This window comes from Microcaecilia unicolor, chromosome 4 (genome assembly GCF_901765095.1).
Source record: "Microcaecilia unicolor chromosome 4, aMicUni1.1, whole genome shotgun sequence".
NCBI lineage: Eukaryota > Metazoa > Chordata > Amphibia > Gymnophiona > Siphonopidae > Microcaecilia > Microcaecilia unicolor.
In genome coordinates, this window is record NC_044034.1 from 119,491,880 (window position 1) to 119,516,690 (window position 24,811).

Here is a 24,811-nt window from a genome sequence, read left to right on the forward strand (position 1 = left end):
AGAATAAGCCAAATTACAGCTACAAGAAGCAAGGTTCTACATTAATAGTCAGCAGGCAGGAAAGATCTAGACGTCACCATGGACATGTTGAAATCCTCTTCTTGGTTAAGTGGCAGCAACCAAAAATGCAAGAAAGGTCAGGAATTATTAGGAAAGGAATAGAGAAAAAAACAAAGAACACAGTAATGCCTATGTATCACACCATGCTGCAAACACACCTTGAGTACTGTGTGCAATTCTGGTTGCCACATCTTTAAAAACACAAGAGGTTTAGAAAAGGTACAGAGAACAGCAACCAAACTGATTAAGGGAAGGAGATGGAACAGCTCTTCTATAAAGGAAAGGCTAGAGAAGATGGAGCTTTTCAGCTTGGAGAAGAGACAGCTGAGGAGAGACAGGATACAGGTCTATACATTTCCGAGTGGAATAGAAAAGGTAAACTCGAATCCATTGATTACTCTTTCAAAAGTACAAAGACTAGGGGACACACCACAAAAGTTACTATGTAGTACGTTTAAAACAAATCAGACAAAATATTTCTTCACTCGAATTCATTGCCGAAGATGCACAGGGTTTAAAAAAAAAACAACAACAACCCATACAACATTTGAACAAATTTTTGAAAGAAAGTTCACAAATCATTATTAGGTTAGATCTGGGTAAAGCCATTACTTATCCTTAAGGGTAAGTAGCATAAAATCTTGCTGATTTTTGGGATCCTGCCAAGTACTCATGGCCTGGATTTGCCACTATTGGAAAACAGGATGCTGGTCTTGATGGAATTTTGGTCTGACCCAGTAAGGTAGTTCTGTTCTTATGGTGTCCTGCACGTTGGTTAGGTAGCTGAAGACAACCTGCTGTAGATTACCGCAGAGATCATGAGAAAGAGGCACCAGGAAGTGGGAATAGTGTTCACAGGAACTGGATGATGCCAAGTGTGGCACAGGAAGCTAGAGGTATGCCTCGAGTGTGCGAGGACGGGAACTAAATGGAGTTGTGGAAAAGTGGTATAGGAATGTTGTATTTGATGGAAGGCTTGTAGGAGTCTAGTGTGAGACTGCACTTTTGTTGAGGGTACAAGACACGAGATGTATGTCAGCAAAAATGAATAGGGGAAAGTGTGTGTGGGGGGGGGGAGTGTACATGGCAGAGCATAAGTACATGAGCAAGCAGCTCAGGAACACTTTCTGGGGAGCAGAAACAGTGAAAAGAAGGCTTCTGGGAATCATAACAAGTCAGGGATAACAGACCAACAGATACCTTTGCCTATTAAGGTAGAAATCTGCCTGGCTATTGCTACAATAAAAAAAAAATAGGCATTGGTTAGAACTGGAATGGAAATAACCCCTTCAGTCATTATACAGGTAGATGGTTGGGATGAAAAAAGGGATGGATACGTTTCGCCACAATTTAGCAGTATACCACAAGCACAATTCAAATGTTTTATTCTGTAATTAACATATGCTTAGGGCCAGTGCTTGGGGAGGGTGTTATCATGGTACTTGTTCTGGGTCCCCATCCCTGCCTGAAGCAAAAGATGGTGCTGCCAGCAGGACTTGGGACATCCTCCTAAATTTCTGCCTTGGCCCTTGGAACATTTAACTGCATGTGCTGCAACTACAGACAAGGGTAAAAACACGGCACATTGGAAGTACAGAACTCACCTCTACTATTTTATGTTCAGTGGATGAATCTCATGGGGCTCTGCTGAGCGAGATATATTTGCACTCATACACACTTCCGCTACAAAACCCCTGGCTGCTACAAACAGCATTATACTTTAGTGTTTAAAAGGCAAGAGGTTCACGAGTCAGTAGCTGTGAACACTGAATGAGCCACGTGACGTATACTAGGCTAGATGGACCATTGGTATGACCCAGTATGGCTAATGTTCTAAGGCCAATCCTATCAACTGGGAGCTAATATTTATGTGCCCATAGTGGACATAAATGTTTAGTATACTAGCACCTGCTTGTGTATGTGTGCACATACCCATATTATGCAAGGGGGCAATTAGTTGTTCGTTTGCTTCTTATTATCGGATTAGACACCAGACGATCCAAGATATTTAGTGACATTGGATCCTGTCTCTGGAATGCCATTCCATCATCACTTCATCTGGAGGAATCCCTGCCAAACTTCACGAAACAACTAAAACCATTTTTATTCCAAGATGCCTTTGGAACCTGATTATATGGCAACACAGACATTCTAGGGTCCCCTACTGATCACTGACCCTGGGCTGGGGCCCGACTGAACATCGCCAGATACATGCTTGTGTGCCTGTATTTTTGTTTATTTATTCTATTAATATATTTTTCTATCCTATTCAGATTTTCAGTTCTTTTCACCCTTTATTTTAGATTTTGTAAGCCATCCAGAAGGTCCCCCAATTGAACGGTATATCAAATTTAAATAAACTTAAACTTGGCATACACAGGGGCATAGCGTGGGCGGGGCTCCCACTTACAGTATTAAGTTGCACACGTGCCTGCTGCATTTAAGCGTCTACACTTATGCCAGCTCTAGGGCCAGTGTAACTGCAGTGGTCTAAATGTTATGTGTGTCAATACTGGGTTACGCTAGAATTTTATAAGGCATGGGTAGGCAACCACAGTCTGAGGGCCACAACCAATGTTTCTTCTAAGAAGCGGCCTGGTGCGTGAAACTTTTTCTCATGTGAGAAACAAGTTTTAAAAACCAACAACTTCTGAGTGCCAGTATTAGCAATACATTTCTGTATGTAGCACAAAAACACATTTTTAAGAGCAACCATGTAAAATCTGTGAGCGACACTCCTAAAATGTATGAGCAATCGCTCATGCTGAGCAGCAGTTCTCCATCTACAGTTCTGCCACTGGGAGGCGCTGTTTCACTAGCACATTTTCAATAGTGAGGGATGACCAAGCACTGCAGGACCCCAGGGAACCTACCATACCCTAGCAAATGAAAACACAATATTGAAGCACCTCCCCCTACTGTCAGCAGTGCAGTTAGAGGACTTCCACTCAGCTTAGAGGGAACAGTGGTCACAACCCAGTCAGGTTTTCAAGATTTCCACAATCAATATGCATGCGATCTATCTGCATACAATGGAAGTAGTACAAGCAATCCATCTCATGCATATTGATTGTGGAAATCTTGAAAACCTGACAGGGTTGTGGCCCTCAAGGACCATGGTTGCCACCCCTGCTATAAGAGAACCTGAGCTCCTAGGCTCTATTATAGAATAGGCCCCTACCACATGGTCTTAGAGCACCCAAATAGAAACTCCTGATTACAGAACTACCCCCAAAGAAGGCAGTTTTCAAAGCCATTTCCAAGGTAAAGCAGTGCTTTATATGGAGAAAATTGGATTTTTGAGGACTGCCACACTGTGTGGGGGATATATGCAGAGTACAACCATGCAAGCAGTGTTACCTGCACTTGGAAGAAAGCATTCTAAGGAGGGAGATCTGGAACATCATGGGCACTTTTGTATTTTCACAAACTATGCATATTTTTTAAACTTTTTATTAGATTTATAACAATTTTACAAGATTACTCTTGATTAGGTAATAAAGAAAATAAACATTATAATGTAGAAATCAAGGAACCCAAAAACTATTTCAATCTTCCTTAGACCACAAAATATGGATAGAGAACTAAAACTTAGTTCACTTTGGAACTTAGGAAATAAAATAAGCAACGTAACTGAAAGAAAGGCATTAGCAAGCACAATCCTCCGGAAATAAACTAATTACAAACAAATTGTTCAAAACAAACAATCTTCTTTAAATCTAAGAAGTCCGCAATTGTTCAGGGGTAAAGAAAACACACCTTGTCCATATCTGATTCTACACTTGCATGGATAAACTAACAGAAAGGTTTCTCCCAATCTCTTCACTTCCTGATGCATAACAAGAAATGACTTCCACCTTTCCTGAGTAACCTCTGCAACACCCGGGTAGATCCGCAACTTCTGACCATAGAATAGTTCTTGAGAGTGATTACAGAATTTACTTCTTATTCAAAAATTAAGAGATACCAACAGTGTAGCCCTTTATGAGGTTTCAATTATCGATTCATCCAAAACGGCTGAGATATTAACAACATCCAAAGACACAGCCTGCCCTTGATCTCCAACCCCCCCCCCCCCCCCCCCCAATTTCATTTTTGAAGCAACTAGTAAATAATAAATCTTATTAATAGGAGGCATACATTCAGAAGAAAACTTTAATATCTCCAAGATATATTTTTAAATATGTCCAAAGGGAGAATATCTGGTGACCTGGGAAAATTCAAAACTCTCAAAATAACGAGGTTGTTTACTAAAGCTTAGCTGAAGTTACCTGCAGCAGGATCCATTTTATTCCTATGGGCCCTGCTGCAGATAACTCAAGCTAAGTTTTAGTAAACAACCCCACCAGTCTTCTATTATAGCTCTCAAGTAGTTCAATTCATCAATGCACATCCATTCTAACTGTTATATTCTTAAACTCTTAAAGACTTTTAATTCTCTGCCTGAACCTTATCTACTTGACTCATAAAATCAGTTTTTAAAGCTTCCACATTTTTATTCAGAGCATCGAATTTCTCCACCAAAGCAATTACTTCTGCGGTCAATTTAGCAACTGTGACATTAAGATCTTGTAGCTTCTTCCAAATTAGATCCAAAGTTACTATCAGAGGGACTACTAATCCCGCCCCTATGCTCACTCAGCAAACTTCCTCTTGGTGTGCCGCCCTCAATGAGCTCAGGAATCTCTGCAGATCCAGCAACTCCCACACCTCCCACCATCACCAACTGGGTTGCTAGAGTGCTTGCAGTCTGGGGGGGGGGGGGGGGAGGTTTCATGCTCCAGTGGCACAGATACTCCACCCGCCAACACAGGAGAGCTGACACCCCCAGAAACCAGAAATCACATCCAAACACCAGAAGGTGTAGTGTTCGATCCTCTGCAGATTCAGGCAGGGTGTGGCCTCAACAACCCCCTTCCTTTAGTATGAGACATATCGTGGGAAAAACTATCATAGGAAAAGGTAAGAAACCACAGCAATCCAAACCATCACTCACCATGTCAGTAGCATGCCACCATTTTGGCCACTACGGGGGCAACTATGTAGATTTTGTTTATTCTAAGAAAGCACCCATACAAGAAAGAAGCTATGGGGATGTGTGGGTACCCTTTTTTTTTTTTAACTTACAAATAAAACGTGAATTTTTAGTTTGAATATTAATGCAAAGTCAGTAAGTAAGAAGTAAGACACACAGTACGAGACTCGCCCTAGAAAAGTGATATAGCTGACCAACCATTTCAGCAGTAGCATAAAGGATCCCCATTTCTCTTCCTACAAACACTTTAGTTATCAAAGAATTTCTTTTTAAATTTACCTGCCCAGTTTCCAGCTCAATGGACTTCAAACACAAAACACAATCATCTAGCCCAGTCAGTATATTAACAGTCCTTGGCCAAAGGCTGTAGGTCCTCCTTCCAGAAACCCCATCAAGTGCTCCCCAAATCTTGTTGTTATGTGTTACTATTGTGACAAAACTCACCTCCCCAGAGGTTATCACACTGTCTATAGCACTGCATCTCAACCCTCCCCTGAAGGTACATCCAGCCAACTGGGGTGAAAATTCAATGAATATGCACGAGATAAACTTGTATATGTTAGAGACCCACAGTATGCAAAATCTCTCATGCATATTCATTGTGATAATCCTGAACAACTGTTGACTGGCAAGCTATGCCCCCAGGGGAAGGCTGAGCAGCACTGTTATAAACATACCACATATAATTAAGCATGATCATGATTATTAGGATCCCAGCAAGGCATTCTTGAATTACCCTTTATCCCAAGAATTACATAGAAAAAGTAGTGTATACAGTACCTATGTCCAGGCAACTCTGAGTGTACATAGGTACATAGACCAATGGGAGATGCAATGAATTGTTCCAGCTTAGGACCTGGCAATGGCATGATCTTAGCACCACCCCTCCCTCAATGTTCTCTTACCCACCAAGCCTCTCATCCTCACTATCTCCATTTCTGCACGCCTCAGAAGAGCTGCTGGGTAACTGAGATATGACACTGTTGCAATAAGCAATGCACAGTGACATGTCTGAAGTCCAGCATTCTTGCTTTGAAGCTTGCTTGCAAATGCCTTTTTACCCATTTCCTTTTCTAACATTACCAACAGGAGAGGTTTCAGTTTCTTCTAGTGCCTGAACTTCCTGTCTAATCAATATGCTGCAGCACTGCTTGCCACCATGAATAGAGAGACAAAACACTAAAAGGTTTTTCATTCATCCATAGTTTGACATTTCATAACACCCAAACCTTCTATTTAGAGGTTTTTAGCAATGCAGGGAGCATCTCCGTTTGTCCCTGGTACATGTGCCTTTGTCCAACTAGCAGGCATGCTCTGTTTCCTTCTCCCTCAGCCCAACTCTTCCTAGAAATTCAGCAAAGAAATTGCCAACCTAAGTGTCATAGACAGTTAAATACCTTTCAATATGGTTTACTTTAAACCAAGCAATTCAATGATGGTTGAGTTTGGAATGGGGAGGGGGGGGGGGTGGATAACCTAGTGGTCAGAGCTGAAGGCTGAGAACCAGTATTCAAATTCTGATACCCAAAGCTACAAAGAGCAGCAGGGGAGGGGCAAGTCATTTCACTAGCTTTTACTTCGCTCACAGTTTAGATTAGGCTCATGGGGACAGGGACTTACTTAAAATAAAACTTGAATTTGTGAAGTACCTTGAGCTCACTTTGGAAAAGTTAAGAAGGTCGCAAATGCAGACTTTGATATTTTTAAATAGGGAATAGAACTGCACTACTCCACCCCCTTTGCAACACTGTTTAAAAGTTAATATAGTAAAACAAAAAAAATGTATGTACTACTCAAAAGTCAACCCAAAGAGGATGAGTCCATTCTGGCTGGTCTCCACCGCATACATGAAAAGGTCATCTGACTAGGTCATATCTATGATCTAAACATGAAATGCGCATTTGAAAACTAAGCTGTGTGAGGCAACAACCTTAAAGAACTATCCTTGTAGAGCCCCTAACTATAACCTGTATAAACAAATCTTGCTTACTGGAAAGTACCTGATAAAGTAAATTAAAAACAATAACTGAATAAATAAATAAAAGAAAATCAAATGGTAAATAGAGGAACAAATATTTCACCTTACCATTTCACCAGGGGTTAGATTTACTAATATCTGCTACCGGTTAGCACACTAATGTCATTAATGTGCATCATTAACAAACAGGGTCCACTACATGTTTATCCACTCCTACCCTAGCTGAGATAATATTTAACCATCTCTCTGACCTCACGTGCAACTTTCTTCAAATCAATCACCTTACTTTCTAATTCTTCCTACTTTTTTACTCATCTATATGTTACAACTTTGCCTTACCCCTCACTAATATTCTAGTACATATTGTGTTGTCATTGCAAGTAGTATACCATGCCATACTTTGTATTGTTGTTCGAATATTTTTACTGCTCTAATTGCCTACTGCTCATGTTTGATCTATTCTTACTGTACACCGCCTTGCGTGAATTCCTTCAAAAAGGCGGTAAATAAATCCTAATAAATAATACATGAAATGGGACCTCTGATAAATAATGCGTAATAATGCGTGTATACTGTGTTTCAAAACACTATACAACTGTCAAAATGGTCAATTTCAAAAAAATAATTGGGACATAACCTCACACCAGCCACCACCTAGTGATTATCGTTATGATATGCGTAGACGCCACTTTTCTTTAAACATAAACAGTTACCATGGTTTTTTGTCGGATCTGATCCTTATTAAAAATTTGTATCTGGAGAAAGGTTGTATTTCTCAGACAGGTGCAAGAATTTGAAGAAGAGGTGGAAGAGGGGGGTAAGCGTAGAACAGGTTTTGAAAACATTGCAAGAAACAGACTGAACTGATCACCAGTCAAGAAGTGGAAGGCCCAAGCAGTTCACACTGAAGAAACAACTCAGCAGCTGAAAAAAGCAGATAGTGAAGTGATGCAATTTAGGTGAGGTGACCAACAGACTTATTGCAATTTTATTCATGATAATAGAACCCAAAAGATATTGAAATTGGTCAAGTTTTGATAGACTTATGCAGACAAAAAGCTTTGTATCATTTGTTTTTTTTCTTGGCACACAATGTATAGGGTACTACTGCATTACCACACACTAAATCTGCTCCATTTTGCTATTATGGCCGATTGTTCTTCATAAAATAGCAAAACAAGCTGAATGCAATTTACAGTGCAGTTGCTGTGGTGGAATGCTTAACCAATTTAAACCCAGCAAGAGTCTTAAATCAAGTGTTATCTGACAGAATGAAAAAGTGGAGATACACATCACAGAGTACGACTGAACCAAGGAAGCAACCTTATTGCTTTCTAAATTCTCCCTAAAACGTTTTGTTTCCAAAGTCTTGTATCGGGTTGTACTCTTTAGGCACACTTTAGTTATAAACCACACATACTATGTTACTTTTTTGCTCAATAAACGTGTTTGTCTATTGTTCCTGGATCATTTTTTCTTCTTGCAGTCTTTGCTTCTTTGTCTGCCATTATTGTAACCTCAGGATTTACTCTGTTTGGGGTTGCTGGCCATTTAAGAGGTCCGATAAATGGCAGGTACAGTTTCAGACTGGTTTGTAGGAGCCAGAAGGGAGACCGGGTAAGCAGTGTGTATTTTCAACAGTGGGACAACAGGATTATGAAAGGGTCAAGATGAACTTTTAAATCTGAAGATTGAACAGCATCAGTCTTTAAGGAGCTCCCTCCTGAAAGTCTGAACCAGAAGTGAGCTGATCCAGGGCACTACAGAGATAGAGGCGCTGAAAACAATAGGGGTTAAGAAAACATCAGAAACTGGAAGGGCTTCATTGCTGGCAATTTGGAAGAGTTACTATTGTGACCTAATGTCCCAAGTTTGGGTCCCAAGAGGGCCAATGCTGAAAGCTACCACAAGTTAAAACATGCCGAGCAATGTAGAGAGGGATTGAGCACAGATGTAAATTTGGGCTGAATACATGGCTGCACACTGCATGAACGCAAATGAGGTCATTGGGTATTCTGCGGCAATGCAGAGAGGTAAACAGGGGCTTTTGACGCACGTTACCTTTAACTGCTGGTTTTGGCTCCTTTTGAAACCAGAAGGAAGCCCCTGTAAGGTTCTAAAGTAGACAGGCAATAAGAGACATGTGTGCACATCCAAAAACATCAAACGCAAAGTGAAAGCACACATCGTCCCCTGTTCTTCTGCACCCAAATATGAGACTTGCAAAATTTTTATGTGCGAACAATTTTGGTGAGGCTCATATTTAGGCGCAGAAAAACAGGCACCGATGTATGCTGACACTTTCAATTTTTGTTCAGACATGTGCAGAAAAGCTGCACTCATCATGAGACCTTTGTGATTGTCTGTCCAGTTCCCTCTACTCCCCCCCTCAAATAGCTGCAAGTTTTCCCCACACAGAATTTGCATGGCACAGTATTACTGTCATGATAGAAGCCATGTGGTCAGACATCTGAACGCAGCTCTATCACAAGCCTTTCTGTATCAGCCCCTATGTGATTTAGACAGTAATTTTACAACCAAACAGAGTATTCCCACACTTCTCCTTGTGCATCGGCCCCTTAGTTGTAGTCCTGAGAAATTAAAGGGTCCTTTTACTGAAGTGCAGTAAGGTTTTGCACTTACTTGGGCAAACACAAGAAACATTGCCTATAGTTAGGCACCAAACATTTGGGCAGTAAGTATCAATTCTAGTTATAGCTTAAGTCTGTATTTACACACCTAACTTTAGGCATGAGCACTTATGGCAGTTAGGCATGAAACAGACTGAACCCACTAGGGAGAGAGAAATGTACCTGCAAAACGTAAACTGTAAAATTAGCTAGACTAATCTTCGGTAAATCCAAATTTGAAAGTTCCAAGCCCCTTTGAGAGAAACTGCACTGGCTATCAATAAAAGAACGAATTAACTTCAAAATCTGCACCCTTGTCCACAAAATCCTTCACGGAGAAGCTCCAGGATACATGAACACCCTAATCAATCTTCCAGCCAGGAATACTTCAAGCACGTCCCGTTCATTCCTAAATCTCCATTATCCTACTTGTAACGGCCTTAAATATAAATCCACTTACGCTTCATCCTTTCCCTTCATTAATACCCAATTATGGAATGCCTTGCCAAAAGCTGTCAAAACCACACAAAACCATCTCAGCTTCAGGAAATTACTTAAGACCAGCCTATTCTGGAAGGCCTACCCCAAGGATCTTAAAACCTAAAGACCTTCAAAACAGCACATTCATGGACCATTTTGGACTATCTTACCTTTACCCTTTTTCCCTCTTACCCTGTTCCTTCTATCCGATTACCACAAGGTTATTGTATTTGTATAACCACTGGATTGGCGATAGCCTTTTCAGTACACTGTAAGCCACTTTGAGCCTGCAAACATGTGGGAAAATGTGGGGTATAAATATGATAAATAAATAAACTGCTCTGGTTGTACTACAGAAAGTCACTATACCAAATCCTTACCTCTTTACCCTTTTTTCAATAAAAACACGTATGCAGAGCTCCGGCCACACCCCTGACCTCCCCACGCCCCTCCCCAGTCCACGCCCCCTTGCAGCTGCATGCTATGGATTTTGTGCGCACATTTAGTAGAGTAGCAATAAAGGTCAGTTGCGTGCGTAACTGCTAATTGATGCCAATTATTGCTAGTTAATAAACTGTCAGCTCATTGTTACATTAATTTGCATGTGCAACTGACCTTATTCTATAACTTGTGCACACAACTTTGCATGCTAACCCCCAGATTCTATATAGCACGTCTAGCGTTCCGCACAAAAATTCTACTTTTACCTAAGGCTTGTACTGTACTCATTTAGCACTATATACCCTAACAACTTCAATTTCATTCACTAGTGGTAGGTCGTGTCAGATGAATCTGACTGTCTTTTTCAACTGGATGTGAGAGGGGCGCTTGATGTGGTATACTTGGATTTCAGCAAAGCCTTCAACACGGTTCCTCACAGGCGACTGATAAATAAATTGAGTTCTCTCAGTGCGGGACCTAGAGTAACTGATTGGGTAAAAAATTAGTTGAATGGTAGGAGACGAAGGGTGGTGGTAAATGGAGCTTGCTCTGAAGAAAAGGAGGTCGTCAGTGGAGTACCGCAGGGATCGGTCCTAAGGCCGGCTCTTTTTAACGTCTTTGTGAGCGATTATAAACCATAAAATTGTACTGCTTTGTCACCCTCCTGTCTCCATGCATATCTCCCTGTCCCTCATCCACCCGACTCTTCCTGTCTCTCACCTATCCTCCCCCATCCTGTTAGACTGTCACTGAAATGCTTTGATGTTTCACTTATATATACTGTCATCTACCAACATTTGCTTATTTCCGATCTGACAAAGAAGGGCAACCTTCGAAAGCTAATCAAGAAATGTATTGATTGTAATGCCGATTGCATATTCACAATTTGTAGTGAAATAATGAAATATACTAATAAATAAATAAATTAAAAAAAAAAAAGAAATGTATTAAGTTATGTCCAATAAAAAAAGGTATCATCTTATTTTCTTTTCCATGTTTTATTTCTATTGATTACCTTTAAAAGTGGACTAACACGGCTACCACACCTCTCTACTCATGATTAGTTTGTAAACCGCTCCGATTGTTTGCTCAAAGGGCAGCATGTTAAAAAAGCTGAACAAACATAAAAGACGAAGGTTTGTTTTTAAAAGGTTAGAACCAGTTCGTGATCATAACGAAACCAAATTAAGAATAACAGATATGTAAATTTTGGTTTTGAAGTCGGGCATGCACCACCCATTCAAGGGAGAATGTATCTGGCCTGAAAAGGCACAGGAGTGAAGTCAGAAATCTGAACACTAAATTATAATCACTGAAAGTTAATCACAAATGTAATATGTTCTAACTTCCTCACATCAGGGAGTAAAGATTGTTTGATTTCTTTTGATCACATCAGGGAAAAAGCTTCATGCAATGACAAAAAAAAAAAATAAGATGTCATAACCAGCCACAGAAAGGTCCTAAACTCTAGTCTTATGTAGAATAAAGAAAATTTACTTTAAAACAGACCAACTTATTTCTGCTCTGGGACCAGTGCCGTAAGGGTAGACCATAAAGATGTCAACAAATCAACTGTGGCATACAGCCATACTATAATATTCCGCATTTCACGGGGAGATGACCATGAGAAAAACCTACTCAACTGCAAACTGTGACAGTACCAGCCACTAATCATGTTATGACAAAAAGACATTCTGTTTTTAAAACAAAAATAAAAATTAAAAACCTCTCCTCCTTTATAGGGATGAAATGCTCTTTAGCTATTTGAGCACAAGTCAACTTCTCCTGAGAATTTTCAGGCAAAAGCTATCCCATCAATCCACATCTTCCCTGGGGCTTGCTCTTATTGTGCATCACTAAAGCATTCATCTGCTGTCAGAGACCTGTACATCACACCCATATGGTTGGAAAAGCAATGTGTTTTGTATGCAAGCACAATTTTAGTAAACATATATGAATAAAAAGTTCACTCCTATATCATATCACAGTTCAATTGACCTGAAATAGATCTAATTACCACTAACCTAACATTTTACGTATTGTAAACATGGCCTAGAAGCATGGGCGTAATTTGGGGGAGGGGGCAAGGAGGGCATTGCCCCCCCCCCCCCCCCCAATGCTACTGGATGGAGTGTCTCCCTCTCCCTCCCATGTGGTCCAACATCTAAACCTCTCTCTCCCCTCATCCCCCTCGAGCAGCATATCTCCCTTGGTGACTCAAGACCTCCCCCTCCCCCCCTGGGTTTACTTTGTAAAAGGTTTTTTTAATACTTGGATTGGTGGCCAGCAGCAAGCAAGCAATTCATATGCAATGCTCACACTCTCCCCCTCACCCCCCCCCCCCAGCCTTCACTCTGATGTAACTTCCTGTTTCCGCAAAGGCAAGAACCATCAGAGTGAAGTAAGAAGGTTTTAAGACAGGAGACAGCATGAGTCAAATTGGCACATTTTGTGGGCTGAAGCCAAGGGGAGCAGCTTGCCGCCATATTGCGTGACCCCAATATTGAGACACTGTCGAACACAAAAGCAAACGTGAGGTTTATAACCATTTAATAAACCTCCTTGGTTTTGCATTCTTTCTGTTAGAAGGAGATTGGGAGGGGGAGTTTTCAAGGAGTCTGTGAAGTTAGGGTGGGGTCTGGGAATGTTTTCAAGGGGTATGAGAAGAAGGAGGGTTATTTTCAAAATGTTTGCAATTGCTCAAGAGCTTGCTGTGTTATTTGCAGTGCTGTAATGTGGATTTCAGTGCTGCACTACATGCCTTTATTTTTGCTTATGATGACAAAGATATTTTTACATAAAAACAATATCAAGTGCTTATAAATGCCTATGTGTGGATATTTCTTTTTACAGCTTTTTTTTTTATTTGAAAGCTTCCCACACATAGATACATATCGTGAAATAAAACTGAAAATGACTAACCCCCTCCCCTCCCTTTTACAAAGTCGCGCTAGCTGATGCCGGTGCGGTACTGCCGACACAGGCCATTCAAAGTGAATAGGCTGTATCAGCATTACTGCGCACCTTTGTAAAGGGGTAGGGGGTAAAACAACACAAAAATATTATTGTAGCTGGTAGAAACAGCAGTAATAAACTATATTTGCGCTCATTTTTCAACACTGTTCTATAAAATACAGTAATACATGGCCAAATTTCAGTGAGGATATCCTGTGTCCTGATGGGTTCACCTTATCTGTTGTTGTAATCTGCCTTGGGAAACCTAGTGTTACTACTCTAACTGCTCTGTAACCCTAGATTGTTTTTTATTTAAAAAAAATGTTTCAACCTCGGGGGGGGGGGGGGTCCTGGGGCATGAGCCATGGTCTCACCATGGGTGCTGGCTCTCCAGAGCGGCAGACTTGTTTTTGGAGCATCGGGAGTCCCCACAACTTGGCCCCAATGCTCAGAAGGAGCCAGGGCCTTTCTTAAAAATGTCCCCTACAAAAATAGTGGCTCCCGCGGCTCCAAAAACAAGTCTGCCACTTCAGAGTGCCTGCACCCATGGCAGGACCGCGGCCCCCACCGAAGGCACCAACGGGAGTCTCCTCAACCCTCATAGATAAAAATAATTTAACCTTGGGTTACAGTTCTGATTGTTCCTCTGTGTACATCTGTTGCTGATAGTTTGTTTGTTTAGGGTACACCAATATGGCGGCTGCATGGGGAAACTGGCTTCAACTTTTTGATGTCATACCGTCTCCTGTCACAAAACCTCCTTAGAATGAAGACTGTGGGGAGGGTACAAGAAGCACATAAGCATTGCTACTTGCTGCCGGCCACCTCTCCAAATATAATAACTTTTACAAAGAACACCCGGGAGGGCCCGGGAACTGGGAGAAGGTTGCTGAAAAACAGGAATGAAAGGTGGAAATGGGAGGACTAGAGTGGAGGGATACAGGGCTAGAGCAGAAAAATGAGGAATAAAATCTAACAAAGGTTTAAAAAGCAGATAAGAGCAATGGAGAAAAATGCTGAAGCAGAAGGATTGATGTTACAGAGAGATGGAGGGAAGAAGATAGAGGAACAACGAAACAGAAGATGATGTGAGACCCTGGATAAGGACCTAAGCAAAAACAAGACGAATTGGTAAAGAGAGACCAAGAAAAATAAAATGATCAAAAGATACAAAATATTTAATTCTCTACAAATAAAATAAAATATTTCCCCTTTGAAAATGTGCACTTCTCTTTCTTCAGTATTCCACTGTTAAGAGTCTGAGGTCTCTTGGGTTTTCATCTACATTTTTGTCTGCATACTTTGCAATCTCTTATTTTTTACTAAGTGATAGCCTGTTTTCCATGTGTAACTGAGGTGAGGGAGCATATAGATTGGGTGTAGGGATCTGCAGCAGTCTGGCTTGTCTTCCTTTTTCCAAATTAAGGTGTACTGCTGACTTACCGTAAGTAGGGCTGGTGTATTTTGAGTTCTTGGACACTCAGAAGCTAGCTAGCCATACCAGCACAATTTGCAGGGTTTTGTGTTATGTCACATAGTATCTGGCAGTGGAAAGAGGATGGAAGTGTACTGGGGAAGGGGAAGACAGGGAGCACACAGGAAGTGGAATGGGGTAGGTCACAGGGGCCATGGCCCTAGGAATATTTTGCTCCATATAGCATCAGAACTTGGGAGGGAGGGAGGAGGAGGAGGAGACAGAGCTTGGTTTGTTTGGATCTCCCAAGTAAAAAGGATGTTCCAGTGCGCAGAATGCAGGACGGGGGGGGGGGGGGGGGGGGGGGGGGGGGGGGGGGGGAAGAAAGAGAGAGATGGGGAGAGTGTGTGCGAGAGGGGTTGGAGGGTGAGAAAGAGTGCCAGGAGGAAAACGAGAAAGGAGAAAGAGAGAGTATGTGCAGGGAGGGTAGAAGATGAAAGATGGGAAAGACAGAAGGTGGGTTGTGAGGAATGAGATAGAAAGAGTTAATGGGTGAAGACTGAAAAAAGTCAAGAGGAAAAGGGAGGGTGAGGACAGTGAAGGAGAGAGATGAGAGGGAAGGGCCAGAAAGAAAGAAGGAAGAAGATGATGTGGAGGAGAGATGCAAGGAGGGAGGGGTGGAAGGAATTATGAGGAATTAGGGAGGAAGAATGTGTGTGGAAATGTGAAGAATGTGTACAGGAGGGGGAAAGGCAAACTGAAGAGTACAGGTGGGATAAAGGGTAACACAAGGAAAAAGGTGAAAACTTTAGAAATGGAGGGGAGGCGGAAAGCTAATCAATGCCCATCTAAGGAGGAGAAAAAAAATCTCCCTCCGCCACTAATCTAAACTCCCTATCCCTTGCACTCCCAAATGAAGTAGGCAACCTACGCCTATGCCTAGAAACCAGAATTTAGGATGCCATAAACATTCCTCATTCTTAAACCTGGCCATTTATTTCAGCTGCCAGCCAGCTCGATGTCTTCAGAATGAATGAACAGGCCATTTATACGGCTTTCCAAAACAATACTAACAAGTGTTCAAAATAATTACATACCAAGGCGCATGTTAGTTGAAGAGGTGATGTGGGGTGGGAATGGCAAGACAGTGCCCCCTTAAATTGCAGTGATAAATGCTAAATATGTCCCCTTCCCCCACTGCTAGTATGAATTCCTCATCCTCCCCTAAAGTAAGCAGGCAAACTGCACAGATAAAATGAAATTAGGGCTGTATTGAATATTCATATTTGATTCAGCCCTGAATATTTTATATGCATTTCGGCCAAATAGTGATTTAAATACAAATAATCAGTGGCTCTACTATGCTACATCCAACTGAAATAAACACTGAATTTCCATTTTCACATTGCTTCTTTTATTATTTGTTATGTTAAAGCTCAATGCCTATTATTCGTATTCGGCCAAATAGTAAAATATATTTTTCATTATAGCGCTAATAGATGATGCCCTGCTAAGGAGGGGGGAGACTAATTCAACCAGGTCTGACTGGGTAAACACAGAGGATGCTGTAAAACCCAGGACTTCACCCCCCAAAAATCAAAACTGAAAAAGGTGTGCCACTTTATGCACCAGATTGACTAATGTATTGTTCCTCCCCTCCCCCATCCCCATATAATTTTCTGATGCTAAACAAACATATAAAGACTCGTTTGCCAAAAACAATTCACAAAAATAAATGAGCATGACAAAAAAGAGCAATCCGGTGTGGCCTAACCACCCCCCCCCCCCCCCCCCCCCACCAAAGTACAGGCATTAATCAAGACAAAAACAGATGAGACAGGCAGAGGTATTATAAAGATCAGCAGAAATGGATCAAATGGTGTAGCCAGGTTAAGGGGTAACTGGTATGGCAAGGCACCTGTTGAAAAAAAGAAAGAAACTGTAGTCCCACGTTAACCCTTAGCATTCAAGGAAGCAGAAATTACCATAATCATAGTAGTAAAGCAGTCTGCGATCGCTCGGGTCTCTAAAATAAATCAGTGCTCGATCTAATACAAGCCATGCAATGGCCACACACACCGAACCAAGTCTCGTCGTCCCCACTGCAGTAGCCCTCCTCATCCAGGTCCAGAGGCTGCAGCTTGTCCAGCAGTAGCGTGATTGGCTTCTCCTCTGGCTGCCAGTAAAGAATGGGCTTGGGCTGATACAAGCCACTGATGGCTACCGGGCACAGGTACGTGGGTGCTGGGCTGGGGAGAGAGAAAGCATCGGGGAAGCAGCAGCCCAGGACAGAGGCTACCAATTTGATTGACTGCACTTTTTGTCCTTTAGATTGTAAGCTCCTTTGAGCAGGGACTGTCCTTCTTTGTTAAATTGTACAGCGCTGCGTAACCCGGGCAGCGCTTTAGAAATGTTAAGTAGTAGTAGTAGTTGTTGTTGCTGCTGTTGTTGCGATCTGGGCTGCAGGAACAGGTGTGTGGTACCAGAGCAGGGGCTGGCAGTAGCGGCGGAGGCACGGCTCCGCAGCTGCTCATTCTGCTTTTCCAGCTTGCGCACCAGTTCCTGCACCTTCTTCACCTCCAGCTCAGTGCTCACCGCATCCCTCATCCACACTGCCTGGGCAATGGGAACAATGAGCCTTGCAGCCTGACTACCTCCCTAACTTCAAGGCTCCATTCCCTGTTTGCATTTGGTAGCAATGGGAAGCTAATGCATGCAGGGCTTTTCTCTTTCTTTTTTTGCTCCCTTTCAACACCACCCCTTGCCCCGCCCCTCTTTTCAATGCCAAAAGGAGGGGTGGATCAACAACAGACTTCAATCCCTGATCAATCCCCTGGGGGGAAGGGGACTGTCATAGAAGGGCTGACAGGCTGATGCTCAGAACTCCTGAGGTAAAACCAACAGCGCAGAACCCTAGCTCACCAATGCTCAAAGAAAATTGTATTCAAATTATATGCACACTGTAAAAGCGAAAGGAAGAGGGGGGGGAATGTGCTTGGCACATGCGCAAAAGAGTTTTGTGGTAAGCTCAGTTGAAGTGTGCATATACCAGACAAACCCGAAAGCGAACCACACATTAGCACCAGTTTTCTGCGCCTTTAAATATAAGCTTTTCAAATTTTTTTTAAGCCCAGGAAAACAGGCGCCAATGTGTGCTTTCACTTACGGGTTTGCTCAGACTTGCACACATTTATTTCTTAGTATTAGCGCTTACAGGCTTGCACAGGCTTTCCTCCACTTCCAAAAAAAAAAAATCAAAACCAAAAAATTGTAAAGAAAGAATCATGAGAAATCCTCTCTTCAAGTGCCCTAATGCCTGCTCTGAGCTGGTGTTGGGGTTTCAGCGGTAAGGACAGCTTTGTTTTGTGCGCTGTTCTCTAAGCATTTAGAGGGAACAGGAAGTTACCTCATTAACATCCGTTTGGCTACATTTGCATGCCATTTGCGTTAATCTTTGGCACACACATCGACTCCCATGCTAGAGCCCTCTGAGCATTTTGCACTTAGGGGGTCTTTTACTAAAGCTTAGCTCCAGTTATCCGCAGCAGGGCCCATTTTATTCCTATAAGCCCTGCTGCAGATAACTCTAAGCTTTAGTAAAAGACCCCCTTATTAATGCCGGCGCTAGTCTGGCGCTAATTGCCTCTAGCACCGGCGCTACATTTTGAGCATCGGCCTGTGAGGTAGTAAGTCTTGCATTAGAGAAACCTTGCCTTTAGCTTCCCCCTCCCCCCCCCCCAGTGAAAAAAGTTCACTCCTTCTGTATAATAAATCCAGAAAAACAACACACGACATAACTAATTTCCTAAAACTACTAAAAACCAACCTATTTAATAAGGCATACCACAATGATCCATCCTAAATACCAGAGAACAAAATTCATACCAGAACTGCACAAAACGGAACTCTCTATCCCTGACTGTTTAAGCTAATTTATCACAACTGAACTTTAACCCAATACCTTTTATTTCTCATTACGAAAATGAATTCTCTTTACTTGATTACCTAATCCACTCTGTCACCTGCTTTATAACTATGTATTTCTCATTCCGGAATTGGCGATCGCCATTACGGAATAATGTAAGCCACATTGCACCTGCAAATAGGTGGGAAAATGTGGGATACAAATACTACAAATAAATAAATAAATAAAATCACAGTCCAGTTAACCTAAAGCAGATCAAATTACAACTACCCTTACATTTCAAGTATTAAAACTGGAGCACGCATTTTGCCTATGGCAGACAAAGATCAGGATTTTGTGACTTGTCTCCTCATAAAACGAGCAGCATAAGTACCCAATCACTGCCTTCACTGTAAATTGCTGATGATGCTCAGAAGAGATGCAGCAAAACAGGGCCTGGAATTGGTTATGCCACACACACTCTGTTCAGTCTTAAACCTGACCATTCATTTTAGCTGCCAGCCAGCTCAATGTCTGCTGAATGAACGAGTCCAGCCCTTCCAAAACAATACCAACAAGTGTTTGGGGTGATCATGGCAAGGTAGTGACCTCAAAAATTGCAGGGATTAATGTTAAGTATACTCCCTTCTTCCACTGCGAGTATGAATTCCTCCTCCTCTCCCAAGTAAGCAGGCAAACTACACAGATGAGGGGTGTTAAGGGTGGGGGAACTAATTCAACCAGGTCTGACTGTGTACACAGATAGGATGCTGCAAAAACCAGGACTTGACACCTCGAAAAAAAAAAAAAAGTATGTCACTTTAGGGGCCAGATGGACTAAGGTTTTATTCCTCCCCTCCCCATATAATTTTCTGACCCTAAAGAAACATATAAAGACTCATTCGCCAACAACCAATTCACAAAAGTAAATGAACATGACAAAAAACGAGCAATTTTTTTAGTGCGGCCTAATCCCACCCCCCTCCCCCTCGCTCACCACGAAAGTACGGGCACTAAGACAAAATTGATGAGACAGGCAGAGGTATTATAATGATCAAATAGTGTTGCTGATTTAAGGGGTAACTGGTCTGGCACGGAACCTGTTGTGGGGCTACAATTTCTTCCTGCTTGTCATCAACCCTTAGCATAAATTAATCATAGTAGTAAAAAGCGGTCTACGATCGCTCGGGTCCCTGAAATGAAAATCAACAGTCGACCTAACGCAAGCCATGCAGCGTACCAAGTCTCGTCGTCGCCACTGCAGTAGCCTAAGCCCTCCTCCTCTTCCAGGTCCAGGGGCTGTACCTCATCCAGCAGCAGCGCGATCGGCTCCTCCGGCTGCCGGTAAAGGATGGGCTCGGGCTGATACAAGCCACCGATGGCCGCCGGACACAAAAGCGTGGGTGCTGGGCTGGGGAGGCAAAAAGCGCCCGGGAAGCGGCCGCCCAGGACACAGGCCGTCGCCGCTTGTTGCTGCTGCGATCCGGGCTGCGGGAGCAGGTGTGTGGTGGCAGAGCAGGGGCTGGCAGTGGCGGCGGCGGCACGGCTCCGCAGCTGCTCGTTCTGCTTTTCCAGCTTGCGCACCAGTTCTTGCAGCTTCTTCACCTCCAGCTCCGCGCTCACCGCATCCGCCATCCCCACTGCACGGGCAATGGGAACAAAAGAGCCTTTGCAGCCTGGCTACCTCCCTGCCTTCAACGCTCCATTCCCTGTTTGTATGCGGTACCGATCAAAAAGGTAATGCATGCAGGCAGGGGCTTTCTCTTTCTTTTTTGCTCTTTTTCACCAGCCTCTTGCCCCGCCCCTCTTTTCACTGCTACAAGGAGGGGGTGGATCAACAGCAGGCTTCAAGACCTGCTCAATCCCTTGGGGGTGGGGATTGTCACAGAAGGGCTAAAGTAGTAAATCTTGCAGAAGGGAAACCCTGCCTTGAGCTCCCCCCCCCCCGAGAGAAAGTTCGCTCTTTCAATATTATATCACAGTCCATTTAACCTGAAACAGATCCAATTACCACTACCCCTACATTTTATGTATTAAAGCTGGAGCACATATTTTGGCTGTGACAGACGAAGAGCATGATTGACTTGTCTACTCGTAAAATAAACAGGCTAAGTACCCAATCACCGCCGTCATGGTATTTCTTTTTTTAATATTGTGGATTGAAGATTAGCGCAGAATACTTTTTAATAAAAGATCCCCCCTCCCCGCATAGCAACCAAAAGAGTGTGCAAATAATTTGTGAGCAAAAAAAGTAGAGAATACCAGAAACATGTGCACGTCAGTCTATTCAAGCAGTCGCAGTATTTTAGATACACAAAAAATTGCATGAGCCCATAACTGCGTGTGCTGGAATACCATTCTATGCAAAGAGACTTACAAAAAGAATCCTCCTTAATGACTTGTTTCCTAATCTATACCAGAACCAACCAATATTGATCACTTCTGATTTGATCATTTTATCATATTATCATTATTGAACATTACACTTTTTCCTACTCTCACTGGTATGTTATGTATTATCATTTTATTTACCCTACCTACCTACCTGTTCTTCTTGTACATTAATTATAACAATATGCTGAACCTCTTACTCTGTTAATGGTGATGCCATTGCTATATAATGTAAGCCACATTGAGCCTGCAAATAGGTGGGAAAATGTGGGATACAAATGCAGCAAATAAATAAATATTAGTGTTGATATTGAAAACATTATCCCCCAAATTCTATATAGTGTGACCTGTGTTGTGCATGCAAATCTGGTCGTATTCTGTTTTGCGCTTATAACTTAATTGGCTGAACAAGTCAATCAGCGCCAATAATTTCCACTTAAGCAATTGTCACTAATTGTCTTTAATTAGAATGTACTTGCACAACTTTCTAAGCGTATTCTATAAAGTGATGCGCATAAATTCTAAGACACAGATCTGAAAAGGGCAGTGTTTTTTTTGTGCCGGAACGCACCGGTACGGCGTACTGGCACCTTTTTTCCCCACGGCGAGTCCTGCACTGTTCCTCTCACTCCCTACTTACTACTACGTCAGACTCGGCAACACGAACGGTGCAGGCAGCGATTGAGAGAGGCTGGCAGCATCGTAGCTTCCCTCTGCGAGTCCCGCCTACGTTGTTTCAACTTCCTGTTTCTGCATAGGCGGGACCGCAGAGGGAAGCTCCAACGCTGCCAGCCTCTCTCAATCGCTGCCTGCACCGTTCACGCTGCCGAGTCCAATGCTGGCAGGCAGTGGAGAAGGAGGACAGACTGGGAGAAGGAGGATGGGCTGGGGGAAGAAGAATCGCTGGACATGGGAGAGGGGAGGGCAAGGGAGAGAGGAGAATCACTGGACATCAATGGGAGGGGAGGGCAGGGGAGAGAGGAGAATCGCTGGACATCATGGGAGGGGAGGGCAGGGAAGATAGAATTGCTGGACATCGATGGGAGGGGAGGGCAGGGAAGAGAAAATTGCTGGACATCGATGGGAAGGGAGGGCAGGGATGAGAGAATTGCTGGACATGGAGGGGAAAGAGGAGAATCGCTGGACATGGATGGGAGGGGATGACAGGGGGCAGAGAAGAATCACTGGACATGGATAGGAGGGGAGGGCAGGGTAAGGAGGAGACATACTGGACATGGATGGGAGGAGAGGTCAGGGAAGAGAGATTCGTTGGACATGGATGGCAGGAGAGGACAGGGGACAGAGGAGAATCGCTAGACATGGGAGAGGAGGGCAGGGGAGAGAGGATACATGCTGGACATGGATGGAGGAGGGAGAAGACAGGAATGAGATGCACATGGATGGGAGGGCAGGGAAGAGAGAACAAATGCTGGAAATGGATGGAGAGGAGAGCAGGAGATAGAGGAGAATTGCTGGACACGGATGGATGGAGGGGTTGACGGGGAGAGAGGATAAATGCTGGACTTGAATGGAGGAGAGGGGAGAGAGAATTATTGCTTTATATGGATACAGGGGGAAGAGAGGAGAAATGCTGGACATGGATAGAGGGGAGGAGAGAGGAGGAGTGCTGGACATGGATGGAGGGGAGGAAAGAAAAAAGATGAAGATGCACATAGATGGAGATGAGGGAAAGGGAAGAGAGGAGAAAACTGCACATGGATGGAGAAAATAGGCAAAGGCTGGATCCATGTTCCTCCAGTCAATTCCATCGAGGAGGACCCAGCTTTTACTTATGGATGTAGGGCAACAAATGAAGAAGAAAGGAGGAAAGTAAAGAAATAAGTGGAAAGGAAGCCCTGGAAACGGAATTAAGGTAACAGATAGAGAGCAGCAGAATCAGAGACTTGGACCAATATGGATAGAAAAACAAAGTCACCAGACAACAAAGTTAGAAAAAATCATTTTAATTTTAGTGTTTGAAATATGTCCAATTTGAGAATTTACATCTGCTGTCTTATTTTGCACTGGGTGTACTGGAGCTGTAACAGCTTACATAAGTTATTTATAATGAAAAAAAATCACGTTTTTTTCTCCTATACTAGTATAATATTTTCAGTGATGTCTGTTTATATGTGCCATGGCTGGTATAAGGGGTGTGGCTAATGTGGGTGTGGCTATCATAAGGCTGGAGCCATATGTGGTGACCCCGCCCATAATGAGTACCGGCACCTTTTTTTTCTACAAAAAAAGCACTGGAAAAGGGGCATGGCCGTGGGAGGGGTATGGGTGGTTCATGGCCATTCTTAGCATTTATGTGCAGTGTTACAGAATATGCCCGTTCTGCGCGAAACTTAGCCATCGGTATTTACACCAGGTTTTAGTTGGCATATATAGCCAGGACTAAATATAGTCGCAAGAAATGGGTGCTGGGCATATTCTATAAACTACACCTAATTTTAGACATATACTATAAACAAAGCCTAACTGTAGGTATAGTTTATAGGATATGCCTAGGCATATTTTTGTTGGTGCTGATTTTTTTAGGCGACATTAATAAAATCTAGCCCTATGTGCATTCCAAGTTGCATGTACCTAAGCGCATTTGCTGCAATGCTATTCTGCTCATAAAAGTGCGGTCCAGTGCTTTATGGTTCATAGCTGCAGCCCTCCCCCTCAGCTCCTGCCATTTTTTGTTGTTGTTGTGGAAGTTAACAAATTAAGAAAAAAAAACTGTGTGGGGGGCTTCCTGCTCTAGGAAGAAAGAAGAATCAGAAGTGAAATCTCTGTTAACACTAGCCACAGAAGAAAGAGGTAACTTTTTACTTCTCAGGCCTAGCATTAAAGCCTCAGCATTAAAAAAAAAACTCCACACACAGCCTTTGGGTCTTTTGCACACTTCTGTGTACCCGAGTTTAACAGCGAATACCTTGATTAGCATGGGACATAAATGAGCTGTGCGCAAATGCCAGATCAAGGGGCCAATGCTGAAAACTATTGTCCGTGTTAACATGCAGTTAACTCTGGGTTTGTGAGCTCATTATTGTGCACCGAATGCTCAAATGGTTTCAACGTGGGTATTAATTTGCATTGAAAACCATTACTGCAGACCGCATTTAAATGCATGTTAATGCGGTCATTATCCACCCTATAGCCATGCTCAAAAAAAAGTTCCTTATACGTGTTTAGCATGGGAAACATTTCGCCAAGCCTGGGGCAGCGTAGAAGGTTTGGTTGAGAGGGGTGGGGATTGTATAACATATAAGGGAATGTCTCCCTTATTTGATAAACAGGCCCCGCCCAGCACACCCTAGGATGCACGCAGGACAAGGTGCCGCCATTTTGCACATAATGGTGCCCGGCGGCAGGAGCAAGTGGACTTGACTCCTACTGTAGAACTAGCCTAGGCTCAATTCAACAATTGTTTATTAATATATCAATATATGAGAACATACAAGTCTTAATGGCAAACCAGGTATGTTCTAAATTCTGGACAGAGGCCAGTTCATTATTTAGGGAATTTGGC

The 24,811-nt window shown here is 42.9% G+C and overlaps 1 protein-coding gene across 4 annotated transcripts in view; it reads right to left on the bottom strand.

The window, feature by feature from the left end:
* SLAIN1 (SLAIN motif family member 1) overlaps nt 1–20,633 on the bottom strand; it is a 144,431-nt gene extending 123,798 nt beyond the window's left edge. For 3 of the 4 annotated variants that reach the window (XM_030200577.1, XM_030200578.1, XM_030200576.1), the window contains exon 1: nt 20,138–20,633. In XM_030200577.1, the coding sequence (XP_030056437.1) occupies nt 20,138–20,532 (395 nt within the window). In that variant the 5' untranslated portion in view covers nt 20,533–20,633. The remainder of the gene's footprint in view (nt 1–20,137) is intronic. The other variant, XM_030200579.1, reaches the window with a different exon arrangement.
* Between the last annotated feature and the right edge of the window lie 4,178 nt (nt 20,634–24,811).